The sequence below is a fragment of the Gallinula chloropus genome (genome assembly GCF_964237585.1).
Source record: "Gallinula chloropus genome assembly, chromosome: 7".
Classification (NCBI taxonomy): domain Eukaryota; kingdom Metazoa; phylum Chordata; class Aves; order Gruiformes; family Rallidae; genus Gallinula; species Gallinula chloropus.
Genome location: NC_140092.1, coordinates 2,550,268 through 2,564,469, shown reverse-complemented (window position 1 = coordinate 2,564,469; position 14,202 = coordinate 2,550,268). Strand labels below are relative to the sequence as shown.

The following is a 14,202-nucleotide window of genomic DNA, read 5'->3' as shown; positions in this document are numbered from 1 at the left end:
CACAGAAAAAAAAGCAAGAGTTGCAAAGGTGGCAAGAAAATGAGAACTCGGCTCCTGCCACTGACTGCTTGCTTCTAACTCTCTGCAGGGGGTGGGGGCGAAGGGATGTGTGAAGGCCAGAAGGGAGCACTGAGGTGGATGGCGAAGAGGCTGAGGATCAAACGTGTCACAACAGCAGCTCCCGCCCTAGAGCCTCTGCTTTTGGCGTTACAGGTCAGTTGGCAGAGCTACGGATACACCTGTATGTGATGCCCCTGACCTGAGACGGTCCAAACTTGCAAAAAACATCAAGTTTCCTTTTCCTCTTAAGGTCAGCGAGGTATATAAGGGGAGTCCCCCGGCAAACCGCCTTTCCTCAAAGCCCCCCAGAGCGCAGCTCCGGCCGTCCCGGCGCAGCTCGACCCCCGCGCTGGCGGCACGCAGGACGGGCTGCAACGGTCCGGTAGCAGCTCTCCTCTCCTCTGAAGGAGCGCCCTGAGCTAAAGCCCGCCATTCTCCAACCCCTTCCCCTGCCCGGGCCACCCCACCGCCTCCTCCGCGGCTGCTCTGGGGGTGCACAACCCTCCCGCGCCGCTGCCCCTGCCTCAGGCGCGCTGAGGCGATTCAAAATGGCTGCCAACGCGCAGCCCCGGCACCCAGCGGCCACCTCCCGCCCCCCCCGCCGCGCAGGCGTTTCCTTCCTCGGCGGGCGGCGCTTCTCAACGCCGCGCTGGGGAGGGGGAGCGGAGGCGAGGCGGGAGGAGGAGGCCGAGCGTCGGGGGCTGGAGCGTCCCGGGAGGAGCGCAGCACCTGTCCCGCCGGCAGAGCCCGCCGCTGCGCCCGCAGCCAGGTGTGCACTGCGCCGGGGCCGCCGCGGGGGCGGGCGCCATGGAAGGCCCTGCGCCGTGCCGAGAAGGTGCTGGGCTGGCGGGCGCTGCGCTGCCTCATCTCCTCTGAACTCGCCGCTCCTCCGCGGGGACCGGAGAAGGGACATGGACCGCCCGCCGCAACCGGCAGTCGCCTGCTAGTCCCGCCGCGGCTGTGGGACGGGTTTGGCATGGCCCAGCATGCGGAGAGCGACGGAGGGCAGCGCTACCCTGGTGAGGCGTCAAAACTTTCTGCCTGGCTCTTCCTCCTCGGGCGGCAGATCCAGCCGGGCGGCGGCTCGCAGCCCTGCGGGGGCTCGCCCTCGCATGGAGCCGGGGGGCGGTCGGTAGCACCTGTTGGGGTGAGGGGCAGAGCCCGGGGGACTTGGCGAGCGGGCTGCTCCGGGGCCGGGCCGCCGCCGCCTGCTCGCCGGGCAGGCGGGATTAACCCCGGGGGCGCTGAGGGGCTGGCCCGGGGCTGCGGCTCGGTCGGGGGCTGTTCGCTTTGCCCCGCCGCGGCCACCTGAAAAAGTTGGCAGAGCAGCTGGGCGCCGCCGGAGTCCTCGCTGAGCAGTTCAGAGACCGCAGAGCAGGGCGAGCGTTGTTTCCTCCAGGCTTTGGGGAAACGCATTGGCCGTGGTTTTCTGGTTTGTTGGTTGCGTTGCTGTTAGGGCTTGTTGTTTTGAGGGGGTGGGTGGGTGTGTTTTTGTGTTGGTTGTTTTGTTTTTCTGGGTATTTTTATCTTGTTTTGTTTTATTTTTAAACGAGGGGAAACTCGCGGTGTCAGGTCAGCCCCGAAACCCCGCGAAAAAGAAGCAACTTTCCTCTCTCTCGCTGCCCCTCTCCCCAAGGCAGCTCCCAAAGGCCACAGATACACCTGACACCGGCTGAAGTTCTCACCGCGGCCCCTGGCTCGCCTGACGTGGCCTCAGGTTTTTCAGCAATATTGGTGTGGGGAGGGGGGAAAAAAAAAGCCCTGTAAACTGCTGCTGGAGCCCAGGCTTGAAAAGAACACTGTGACTCATTGATGCTGCCTGCCTGACGAAGCACAAGAGTGGGAAAGTGGTGAATGGTTGACTTAGGATCGCTCTCCCGAGTGCTGCGCTCGGATTTGTGCAGCTCGCACTTAGTCAAGGGCAACAGCTGGGAAGTAGATAAAAGAATTCCTAATTAAAAACAAAACCGTGCTTCTTTCTGCCATTAAAGCCTTGGCAGCGCTTGCGTATGTAGCCTTAATTGCTCTATCTCACACTTTGTTGAGAGTTAGACTTTGTAGCCTCAGGAATTCTTCCCTGTCAGCAAAGCTCTGGCTGCTACATCCTGAGCATAAACAATCCGAACCAAGAAACGTTTAATAAACACGACTGGGTTTGATGCTTGTGGGCACTGAGGTCACTTGCAGTTACACTTGGTAGCAGCAGCGTGTGCCTTTGTACAGGCAGCGAACATACTGGCAAGTGTGTGGAGAGCGTAAGCCCTTCATCTTTTAAAAAGCACTTTTCCTTTAAGAAGGAAAAAAAAAAAAACCCAAATCCCACTACTTTGTAATTGAGAAAATTCCTTGCTCTTCAAAATGTAATAAAGGTAATACTGACAGCTAAGTGTTAGAGAGACAAGGGGTGTGATAAAAATCAAGATGTTAGCTCTTTGAGAACTCAGCAGTATATGTAAACCATTCCTCCTATTCCTGGGAGGCAAGAAGATATAATTCCTGTTTTGTAGCTGTTTTACCCTTCCTTCGAGAAAAGTTTGTTCCCTGAATTGTACCGCAAATCACAGCGTACTTGGAAGAATGTGATTTTTAGTTGGCATCTCTGATCTGTTTTTCTCTAATGGTTTGGCATTGCTGTTAAGTTTCTTTAAATTTTATGTTTAAATGGGTTAAAAAGCGATTTCATGCTAGGTCTTGGAAATTATAATCAGGTATGACTTGTTCCCTCTGTGTGGTTGAGTGATAGGCAAAGTGAAAATGAGTTTCTGAGCCTCTGGTTGCTGTCAGAACATGCCTTCGTGCATGCTGTGAGCAGAATCCGGGGAATGCAAGGCCAGCTGTAGTGAGGCAGACCAGAGCTCCACCTGACAGAAGAATTTACCTGGGGAAGGGCCTGAAAGCAGCACTCCTGCACACTTGCGTTTCCATGTACAGTTCAGAGACTCCCTGTTTTCTGTTTGTTTAGGAATTGTCAGTGACTGTTCTTCCCTGAGCTTTACATGTAAACTTCTAGCATCCACAGCATACTGTGGTGAGGAGTTATGCAGTTCAGCTAACCCTTTGTGTGTACAGCTATGTCCTGATGTTCATTTTGAACCTGGCTACAAAACTATCTTTATCTGGTGCCCCTTAGTGCTTGTGTTGGAAGAGTTAAATAAATCAGAAGTACCTACTCCCTCACTGCCACATGGGACCTCTGCTGTGTTTTCCTATTTTCCTTTACCTTGCTGTCTTTCTCCTGGGATACTCATGAGATTGTTGTTCCTATAGGTAGGAACAACCATTGTTGTTCCTATATAGAGGTTGTTCCTACATACCAACAGATGGATGGTAAGACTTTACAAATACAGTTTTTATCTAGATGATAAATATATTTAAGTAAACCATGGGGATTATGAGTGTTGTGTGGACAAAATTGCTTATTCTTTCTCAGTACTTAATCATACTACTAATATTTTAACAATGCTGTGTTTGGTATGAATACAGTGTGCTATAATGTTATGCTAATAAGGGATTTAGGGAAAGAAGTTGGTATTGGAGCACACAACACAGGATGTTTGACATCACTTGTCAGATGTTGCACTTACGAGCAGGGCAGCTAAAATAAGGACTATCAGTATCAGTTCCTCACATCTTTAAAAGCCCTCCTACAACCACCTCGTGCAAACTGGATCAAGGAGTTCTCATGTACATTTTGGACAGCTGATTACATCTCAGGCTTTCATTTAAAGCCCTTGATGGGGATACTTCAAAGCTTCCCACAGTTTTGCTGAACCGTGTAAAATCTTAGTAGCTTGTTATTTATTGCATAATTTGCTCCAGCAAGCTATAGCTGTTACACACTTCTGCATTTGCTGGCTGCCAGTTTATATGGTGCTTTCCTGTTAAATGTCTTGCTTGAGAAAAATACGAAGCCAAGTTAAAATAGCTGCAGGACCCTGTGTGGAAATGTATTTTCACTTCTCCTTGAACTCTCTTGTATACAGAATTGCTTGGCCTCTTGAGCTGCTGTGTTTACTGGCTCTTCTAAGGCAGCTTGAACCCTTATTATCTATAAGTTTAGTGAAGAAAAGCTGCGCAGTTAAACTAAGGACTGGCTGCTCCTTGGGAAAATCACTGAGCAGAACTGAAGGTAGTCACTGAAGGAATTTACTATGGGAACATGCTGGTGTTATTTACCCAAACATTGTCAAACAAAAGTTGTTCCTGGCTGATGATTAAATTTCTGTACTTTTTCTGGACTGCATTTTGTAGATTCATTAATATGTGTGAATTGTGATAAAGCAGCCACTGCCCCCTTGCTTATACAGTTCCACAGTGTGTATGTGTTAGAGTGACGCTGGGTTGGGTGGGCTGTTGGTGTAAAGAGCCATGTAATTAATGTATGAAGGGGTGGGTGAGCATGGGGTAGAGAAGTCGGACCCAAGTTGGAGGAGTACATGAATCTAAGCAAGAAGGTTTGAGAGCAGGGGATCCAAGTATATCCAACAGTAATTGTATCTAAAGCTCCATGTTATGTTGTATTTGTACACTTGACTGCCACAGTTCAGTTCACAGAGTATATTAGTTTAGTGCCTATATTTAAGGACCATTGTTTAAGGCTTTTAATTTGTTTTTTGCTGGCCTGTGCAGTTTTTAGTTGTTGAACAGAAAAGCTTGTAATGTATGCAGTTGGTATGCTAGCTATCTCAAGACATCCCTTCTTTAAATTGCAAGGGGTGTAAACTTTTCAAACCATGGTAATGTGAAAGGAGTAAAGTTGCTATAGCAACTCTGTAAGAAAAATGTACATCTTCATAAGCTTTTTAGTCAAAACAATGCCTTTAAAACTTTGCTTACCTAAAGGATTGGGCAGTTGAATTGATTTGTATGGGTAGTATGTAGTTGGTTGTTAACAAGTTCTGATAAGGTCTAAAAACCAAAATATCCAGGGTTGTTTCTGCTTGACTTTTCCTGGGGCTTTAGGAGTGACCCTGGGTGTCAGATGGGTTAATGAATAGCATTTGTGCCGTGAGCTGAAGAGTTGGTATAGCATCTGAAGTACTTCTGGATTCATGAACCCCTCATGCAGCTGAAAGCTTGTGGCAAAAAATGTAATGATTTGGACCAGTGGAATGTGTTTGAAATGAGTTTTCTGTCACTTGCTGCCTGTCAGTACCACAGTGCCAAAGTGTATTGATGGGCTCAGACCTAAGAATGGATGCTGTGCCAAACTCCAGTGTTTGGCCGGGGTTAGGTGCCATCAGCCAGTGTTTTGGAACTGCTGGGAGATACCAGTTTCCCCAAATGAGATGTTTGGGTTTTGGTTTCTTTGAGGTGTTTTTTTTATTTTAAAAGTAGAGTGTGGGGACCTCCTAGGGGACAACTGGCACCCGTAATTTAGTCCTGCAGGAGACCAGAAGCAGGAGGCCAAGCTTCAGGAGCTGGAGAAAAATCTGTCTAGAAAGCAAGCTGTTTGCAAGATGGGGGGAGTATCCTTCACTCCTTCACGCTTATCTCAGAGTGTTTCGGAGTGGAGAAGCTGAGGCAATATGTGCATATTTGTTCTGCCAAGTGCTGCAGAGTAATTACACTGCAAACTTCAGCAAGGCTGTAGGTAGTGTAACTGTTGATACAGAAAGAGAAGATGCATGCAATGTCACAATAACAGTGTAGTGTTCTACAGGGCTGGTAGCTATTCTGGGAGCTGGGTCAGCAGTCCCAGGTTTATGAAAGGCTGAAGATACCCACAGGGACTGTGCATCCAGTAGCCTCCAGCTCATAAACTTGCCTGCCCTCTCTTTGAAGTTTGCTTAGATTTAGACTGGAAGTGGGGCACTGACTGGTTTAATGAACCTGCTGGAAGCCCCAGGGGAGGCAGTGTGAATGTACACTGCAGATATGAAGGGCAGCAATCCCTGAGTGCAGCAAATAGGCTTGCTGGTGTCAGTTTTACTGTAGGTGCACTGATGAAGTACATCTCATGTATTGTCAAAGCATTGCCTGTGTGGATACCTTTATAGCTATACAGATTTTGCATCTCTTGCTTAATGCAAAACTGAAATATTATGCATTCTGTTTCAGTGACAAATTTATTATCAGTTTTATGGTGTCCAGAAGAGTGCTAAGAAGTTCTGCTTAATTAAACACTTCAGAATTTTGGTCTAAGTGTATGGAAACAAGCTTTGTACCTCCCTCCCCCCCTCAGTAAATATGCATTTATGACTGTATAAAAATAGTTTTCAAATATTTGTCTCAATATGGATGTGGAACATCTCTGCATGGTTTATAGTACAATTTCACTCTTGGGAGATCTGTACGAGGTAAACAGTGGCACACAAACTGCTTATGAAGAGCTTTTCATGCTTGATGTTTTCTAGAAGCCAAATTTAAGTTACCATTGTCCTGGTTGTTCAAGCAGGGGGAAGGATAGTAAAAGATGATGAATAACTTTTAATTAAAAGCTGAAATTAGGACAGGAGTGAATGTGTTTGAACCAAACCAAAATGAAAAAAAAAACCCAACCCAACCACCAACAGTCAAGGACAAAGCACAAACTTCCTGCAAACTCATAACCTTGTCTTTTCTCTCTCTCAAACCAGTTACCAGATGGACCAAGACAAATGATGTCAATTTATCCAACTCCTTAAATGGTTTGAGCTTCATGGGAATTCTGGATGCAAGAGTGGGCAACAGCATCCAGAGCCTTCAACACTTGAACTCTGGGACCCCGAGATCTCTCTCGTTGCCCGAGTACGGGCTTGGCCAGCTGTCCAGTGCTTTAGAAGATTGTCACAGCCTTAAATCAGTGGATTCGGGTATTCCAACCCTAGAAATAGGAAACCCAGAGCCTGTCCACTGCAGCGTGTTAAATGTGAAGAGAAAGCAGTCGGAACCTGAAATTGTGGCTGAGAGGGCGTTCCAGAGCGCGTGCACACTGCCGCCGTATGTGCCTCCGCACCCTCTGGCTGCTGAGCGCAACCGTGCGGTGCGGAAATCCTCCACCTTCCCAAGGACTGGGTATGACACCGTCAAACTCTACAGTCCGGCTTCGAAAGCTCTGAACCGCAGCGATGGGATCTCTGTCTGCAGTGTCTCTAGTCTCAGCACAGAGCTGTCAACGACTTTGTCAGTCAGCAACGAAGACATTTTGGACTTCGTGGTCACAAGCAGTTCGAGTGCAATTGTGGATCTGGAGACCGATGAGGCACACTTCTCGGATGTTACCCTGAGTTCCACTAAGGAGAGCAGTGATCAGAGCCAGCAGGAGTGCTGTCAAGAGACAGATGTGGACAGTAAGCGAAAAATACTGGGACCTTTTACAAACTTCTTTGCCAGGTAATGCTTCCACAACATACATTTGTACTTTAACAGTGAGATTAAGTAAGATCATAGGAGAAAGGTCTTACGTTATTTTTGACTTTGAAAGAGGTAATGGCTTGCAGTTTTAATTTGAAAAGATATTCTTTCTGTACTAAGTGGGTAAATATTGCTAGAGACTAAGGCTCTGAATCCTACTCTGTCATATCTTTATGATATATGGAAGCATCTTAAATCTTCTTACAAGGTTCCTCTATGTTATAGTAAAAGGAGTTCTGAACGAGGTTTTCTTGGCTTCACCAGTGATGCCTTTTGTGATTTTGGCCAAGGTCCTTAATCTCATGTCCCATTAAGAGGTAATGTTATTAGTTACATGTATTGAAGAGTTTTTGACATCTAAGGTTTCATAAATGATGTAGTAGTGATGGAGTATTTTATATGAAGCTTAATATACAAATACTTGCCAAACACTTGTCTGACTACTATGGTTTGTCCAAATCTTGGTTAAAGTTTTGTTAACACCTTTTTCCTCCATTTTTGTATAGAATGGGAGCGTGTGATATTTTGTTACTCAGCTGGTGAAATGAAAGCATTGGCTGCTCAGAGCAGTTATGTGACCTCTTCTAAACATGGCCCTTGTATGAACCAAGGGCCTAATGGTTCTAAATGGAGGTTCCCACCAAAGGTGGTGAATGAGGAAAAGGGCTAGGCTGCTTTTTGGCATTTGGGTTGTTTGTTGCTGGGTTTGGAGTGTTTTTTGTTTTTATTTAAGGCCTTCATAATGTCCCTTATTTTTAGGGTATTATGTCTGAAGTATGCTATGATTTGAAGAAACAGTTCTAGAAATAAACTTTAGGTATCGAGCAGATCTGGTTCTATCTAACTGATTTTAAACACGTGATTGCTTCAGCTGATCTTTTTTCCTCATGCATTTTTTTTGCACAAGATGAACAGGCTGATATGAGTAGGGCGATAAGGAAGAGAATTTGCAAACATCATACTTTGAAAGAGCCTTATTTACAAAGCCTGAGAGACAATTTCATTAGATCTTCTAAACTTGCTGAAGCCTTCATTGATTTTTTTATTCTTAGAGTCCTGTGTAGCAGAACTCCAGTCATCAGTCATGTTTGAGGTGTTGAAGCTTTTGTGGACCTCTCTCTGTTTGTTGCCATGGAACCAGACTTAATTCTGAAGCAGGAGGCTTCTCAGCACTTCAAAGCATGAACTTTTGTTACCCATTCTGGTAGCACAACTGCTACCTCGAACAAATGCTGTCCTTCAGCCTGGAGGGAGCACAATGGAACAGGCACATTTAGGTCCTTCTCAGAGTGGGATGTTTAACTGCTTTTCAGTTTTTCTCCAAACTTTGTTCTAATGTAGTCTCTAGTGGTTTTGCCAGTTACTTACTAGGTTGAGCTTTTAAACCTGGGTTTGGTTTTCTTTGGGATACATTGAATTCCAGCGATCAAAGTATGTCCTTTTAAATGGAGAACAGGTAATCTTGGTCACAACTGATGTCATCATGACAATGGGAGGGTTAAGTTCAAGCTAGGTGATTTGGCTTTGAAGTTCCAGGTGCTCTGTCTGTAATCTGCTCTTTAATATTGCTCCCTTTCACATCCATTTTCTTGCTTTGTTTGGAAAATAGAGTTGCTTGATTTTGTCTGTACCACACCCCCATATTTTCTGCATCCATTCTCTTGTGTCGTGTGGCCTGGTGGTGAGTTTCACAGGTTTGGAACAAGCAGGGAGCTTCTGAGGGCCCTTCTGTGCCTCAGGGAGTACTTTCTATATTTATGCTGTCAACATTGCTAAGGATCAAAACATGCTGTTTCTGGTTTTTGTTGATATTTGCATTTTGCTGTCCGTGGAGTTGTAATTGTTTCCTGTAATAATCCTTTATAGTTCCCCAGAGCTCCTCTGGCCTCTGTGCTCCTTGGATTCCCAGGGCTTTACTGAGTAATTCAGTAAATTAATTTGGACACTACCACGTCTTGTTTGAAAGGAGCTTTCCTACCTAGCTCACCCTGACCTGTGTGCTGGGGTTTGTGTATGGTATTAGATGAGGAGGATGATTTTTGGAACAGTATCTTTGAAGATCAGCTTGTTGAGAAGGGGGCTTCTGAAAGCAATTTGTAAGAAGTGCAGTGGTGGGTATAAACACAGTCCTGGAGGAGCATGTTCTTAGCACTTCACTCCCTCCTGAAAGGAGTTCAGGTTGAGGTTTTGCAGGTTAAGTGGATAAACCCTCCCTTCTGGAAACAGAGGATGAACTGTTGTAGCAGGAGAATGTCCGATTGCTTTGGTCAGTGCTTGGCATGCTTGTGTGCAGTATGGAAGAACAAGGACCTGAGTGGTTTGTACCCAACCCTTCTGCCTTGAGCAGCCTGATGGTTGTGGGGCAGGGCTGCGCTGCGGGGGCTCTCAGCCCTCGTCTGCAGGTTGAGCTATTTGAGGGCTCCTCTGGGTAGTGGGATACAAGTTGGAACCACTGAGAGTGAAGATGAATCAGCTGAGTTTTTGCTCAAGTTGTTGACATGTTGTAAAAGAAACCTTGCTGCTTGTCAGGGCAGCTCTGCTTGCTTTGAACCCTGTCTGTCATCCGAGGATGTGCTGGTTTCTCTCAACTTGTCAAGGCTGAGTTTGCTCTGGATGTGTCAGATTTGCAGCTGCCTCTGGATATAATACTGACAAAAATTAGATGCCTGCAATACTTGGTCACATGCATGTAAGCTGCTTATGTATCAATTAAGGATAAATCTCCTGTCATATTAGGAAGATGGCTAGTGAAGCACATACTTTGGAACATAAAGCTATTTTTTTAGCACTCTGTAGACTTATTTTTTCCTTGCAAGACTCTGTGTGTGTGCATCTACACTGCCCATGAGGTTGTGTGTCTGTGTTAGTTGTGGCAATATTTGTGATGTGTTATGAAGTGCTGGTCTTGGCTTGGGGCTGCAATTGAAAATTGATTGTTAGAGGAGATTGAGGAAAGGAGAACCTTGTTGGTTCATTGCCTGCCAGTCCTGGCACCTTCAAGGGCACTTGGGATGGGAGTGCTCCTGCCCTGCTCTCTTGAGCAGTGTGGTGACTAAGGCTTCCTGGACTGCTCCTCTGGCTCTGTTACACTCACTTCATCGGTTTGTGACTCCCAAAGATCTGGCTGTTTCCTCAGGTTGTTACATGCCCCTTTGGGTGTGGCAGGAAAGACCTAGGTGAGAAAAAGAGAAGGCTTTCCTGCCTGTTGACACAGAGCTTTCCTCTTGAAAGAGATGAAGGCATCACAGGTATGATACTAGGAGGAGGACTAGCCTTACTAGGCTCCAGGTTAGCTTGTGAAAATGGATTATTGCCTCTGAAAGCAGCTGTAATGCTGGTGGCTGACAAAGAAACCTGATGTTACTTAGTTTTAAGTGTCACCTGTGCTTGTATCAGCTCTAGAAGGCCAGAGGTCTTTCACATAAAGCACGAGCTTGAGTTAATTTCCTTCATTTGAATGTATGCAGGAACTTGATTTGAGACACAGTGTGAGGAAATAATTGGCTGGGAGAGTAAAGAGTCAGTGACTTGTCTTTGCCCTGGTGACCTGGAGCAGCGTAGGTTAATGAGTGTTATCTTTGGACTTTGTTTCTGAACCACTCTGCCAAAACACAGACTCTGGTTTTCAGGCAGCTTTGCCATAGAAGTTGTGCTTTTCATTTGTTTTAATTCATAAATTTGGAGAGTGAGGATGAAGTTTTTCATGGTCATGCACAGAGTGACTGTAAAAAGGAGGAGGATGTTCAGATAAGTGATAAGCCATACAGGTCCCTTCCTTTTGAATGGCCTGCAAGAATCCCAAGTCTTTACTGCTGTGGACATTGTCTGTTTTTCTAGGAATCTGGGTCCTGTTCAGGCTGCCCCTAGAAGTTTTGGATCCGTGTGTTCTCTGATCTCAGGAAACCTCTGCAGAGAATAGGGACTACACATGAAATAAAGGGCTTTAAGATACGATGTTTTCCTGTTTCCGAAGAATCTCTGTATTTCTGAGAGGAAAACTACAGAACAGGATTGGCATCCTGTACCATGTACATGGAGGCACACATGTAATCAGACTGTGGCCCTGCTTGTAGTCTGAGAAGAAAACAGGCTTAAGTTTCACAATGATAACTATTGGTTTCAGCATTCAGTTTGAAATGAACATTCATTTATATCACTTACACCCATGTTTTGAGGTGACTGGTTGTTTCTTTTAATGAGAGGACATCTTACAGTGCTTCTCTAATTTTGGTGTTAGGAGTTAGGTAGAATGACAAGGAGCTGTTGATTTCCCACTTTCATCTCTCCAGAGAGTTCACTGACCACACAAGGGGAAGAAAAAGAAATAAAATAATAGCTCAGATTACTGAATCATAATTAAAATCTATGTATGATGTTGTTTCCCCTTCTGTGTGTGTTTTATGTGAAATGAAGCCTATTAGATGATAAGCTGTTCAGGAGGAGACAGGCTGAGAACAGGACTGAAGTGTGTAGGAGGACAGACAGAAAGAGCTGTATGTGTTGTGGGGGAGGATATGAGTACACTGCTTTTAACCCCAAATGGACAAAAACTATCAGAGCTGCAGGTGGAGTTTTCTGGAGTCCTTCCTCCCAGCTTCAGGACACCAGCTGGTGCCCACCCAGCGCAGGCTGCTTCAGTGCCCTGTGGGTGGGCTCTGCTCCCAAAGGCTGTGCTTACCTGATGCCTGGGGTCCCTTCCCCTGTTGGAGGGAAGAGAGGAATTTGGTGGCAGCTTTGTCCCTCCTCACTATTCTGTCTGGGTACATTTGAGCTAATTGCTGTCAGTAACAGGCATTGCAAAGGGCTGGGGAGAGGGGAAACAAGCTTATGTTCCAGTGATGTGGGAAGCAGCATAGACACAGAGGAGCTATATTGACAGATGATGCTGGAAACAATATTTTGGCAGCCTGTGAGGCATTCAGGTATACTCATCTGATGAGTGCAATAGTCTTCATGGAGTGGTTTTGAGTACTACTTTGAAAACCACCTTCTGTCTCCTTGAAATGAAAGACTAGTAGCCTTCCCTTCATCAGGGTCCTGCACCTGGGTTGGCACAATCCCAAACACAGCTACAGGCTGGGCAGAGAATGGCTTGAGAGCAGCCCTGAGGAGAAAGATTTGGGTATGTCTGATGAGAAACTCAACATGAGTCGGTAATGTGCACTTGCAGCCCAAAAGGTCAATCAGATTCTGGGCTGTATCAAGAGAAGTGTGGTCAGCATGTTGAGGGATGTGCTTCTGCCCCTCCACTCTGCTCATGTGAGACCCTGCCTGGAGTACCGCATGCAGCTCTGGCACCCCCAGCATAAGAAGGACATGGAGCTGTTGGAACAGCCCCAGAGGAGGGCCACAGAAATGATGAGATGGCTGGAGAACCTCTCCTGGGAAAACCAGCTGAGAGACTTGGCATTGTTCAGCCTGGAGAAGGCTCTAGGGAGACCTTACAGCAGCCTTCCAGGACCTGAAGGGGCTACAGGAAAGATGGGGAAGGATGTTTTACAAGTGATAGGATGAGAGGCAATGGCTATAAACTGGGAGAGGGTAAGTTTAGGCTAGGTATAAGGAAGAAGTTTTTCGCTGTGAAGGAGGTGAGTCCCTGGCACAGGCTGCCCAGAGCAGCTGTGGCTGCCCCCTCCCTGGCAGTGTTCAAGGCCAGGCTGGATGGGGCTTTGGGCAGCCTGGGCTGGTGGAGGGTGGCCCTGCCCGTGGCAGGGAGATTGGAACAAATGATCCGTAAGGTCCCTTCCAACCCAAATCATTCTGTGGCTCTGATCTGTACTTACTCTCCTGTCTCTGTGTAGAGCAGAAGAAAAGCTGCAGAATTTCTCAGAAACATTCTTTCTCGAAGCGAATCTTCCATGGGTGCAGGATTTGAGCTCTACAGAGACAGCAGCATTTGCTTTTGATAATGGTGGCAAATGGAATGGTACCGTTCTTGAAATTCCCATCCTCTAATTCACTGCATCATTTTGAACTTCTCATGGGGGCTGTTCTCTACTAGGTGTTGAACTGGAACTGTACACATTAATTTTAATCTCTATTTTCCCTTTATGTGGAAAATAACATACATTTTGTTTAGAACTAGGGTTCTGTTTATTCTTCCTAAAATTTTACACTGAGTCTTATTTGAGATGCAACTCTTCAGCATTAAAGGAAAGTTGCCCTTTGCAATAAAACCTGTTTTAAACTTCTGTTTGTGCAAAACTCTTTTCTGCTACAAGACACTTGGTTTTGCTTTGAGTAAAAGTTATTTGTTCATTCTGGAAGTTAAATGAAAATCAGTACTTGGAGTTTTGGGAACTTTTTAGCAATGGTATAAAACTACACAGTGAGGGGGGGACTTGAAGTCAAATGTGTGTGTTTCTCTTCTGATGGCTAGAAGCATCACAAAACTCTCACCCCAGCTAGTTAATGAGATGTATAGAACAGTTGGATGTCTTAAGTTGCTTGCAGAATTCACCTGTAGTGCTTGTTCTTCCTGATCCTTCTGCTTTATCTCCTGTGTGAGGCTGCCTTTTGGAAAGCTTGTGGCTGTTCAGTTGTCTGCATGCTGCATGCTTGCTTTTGCATAGTAAGAGGAAGAATTACACTTGGGTAGATGTATACAAGACTTCAGCAACTAATTCAGACCAGTGAAATGAAGGTCTGTTTTCATTCTGATTCACTGGTGATAGGAAGGTTTAGTGAGTTAGTGGGTTAGATAAACTTTGTGTCACAAGAACTGCCCTGATGTTTCCCTGGGTTAAAGTTCCCTTTAAAGTGGTGGATGGGCACTGGCAAAGAGGGAGAGTATCAGCACAGTCTCTA

The 14,202-nt window shown here is 46.0% G+C and overlaps 1 protein-coding gene across 1 annotated transcript in view; it reads left to right on the top strand.

The window, feature by feature from the left end:
• Window positions 1–608: 608 nt before the first annotated feature.
• The window catches only part of TBC1D14 (TBC1 domain family member 14), a gene marked incomplete at both ends in the record, with an annotated part of 65,399 nt that continues 51,805 nt past the window's right edge, over window positions 609–14,202 (top strand). Inside the window, 4 exon segments of the mRNA XM_084266662.1 lie at window positions 609–662; window positions 665–803; window positions 806–829; window positions 6,639–7,374. Of these exon segments, the coding sequence (XP_084122788.1) occupies window positions 609–662; window positions 665–803; window positions 806–829; window positions 6,639–7,374 (953 nt within the window).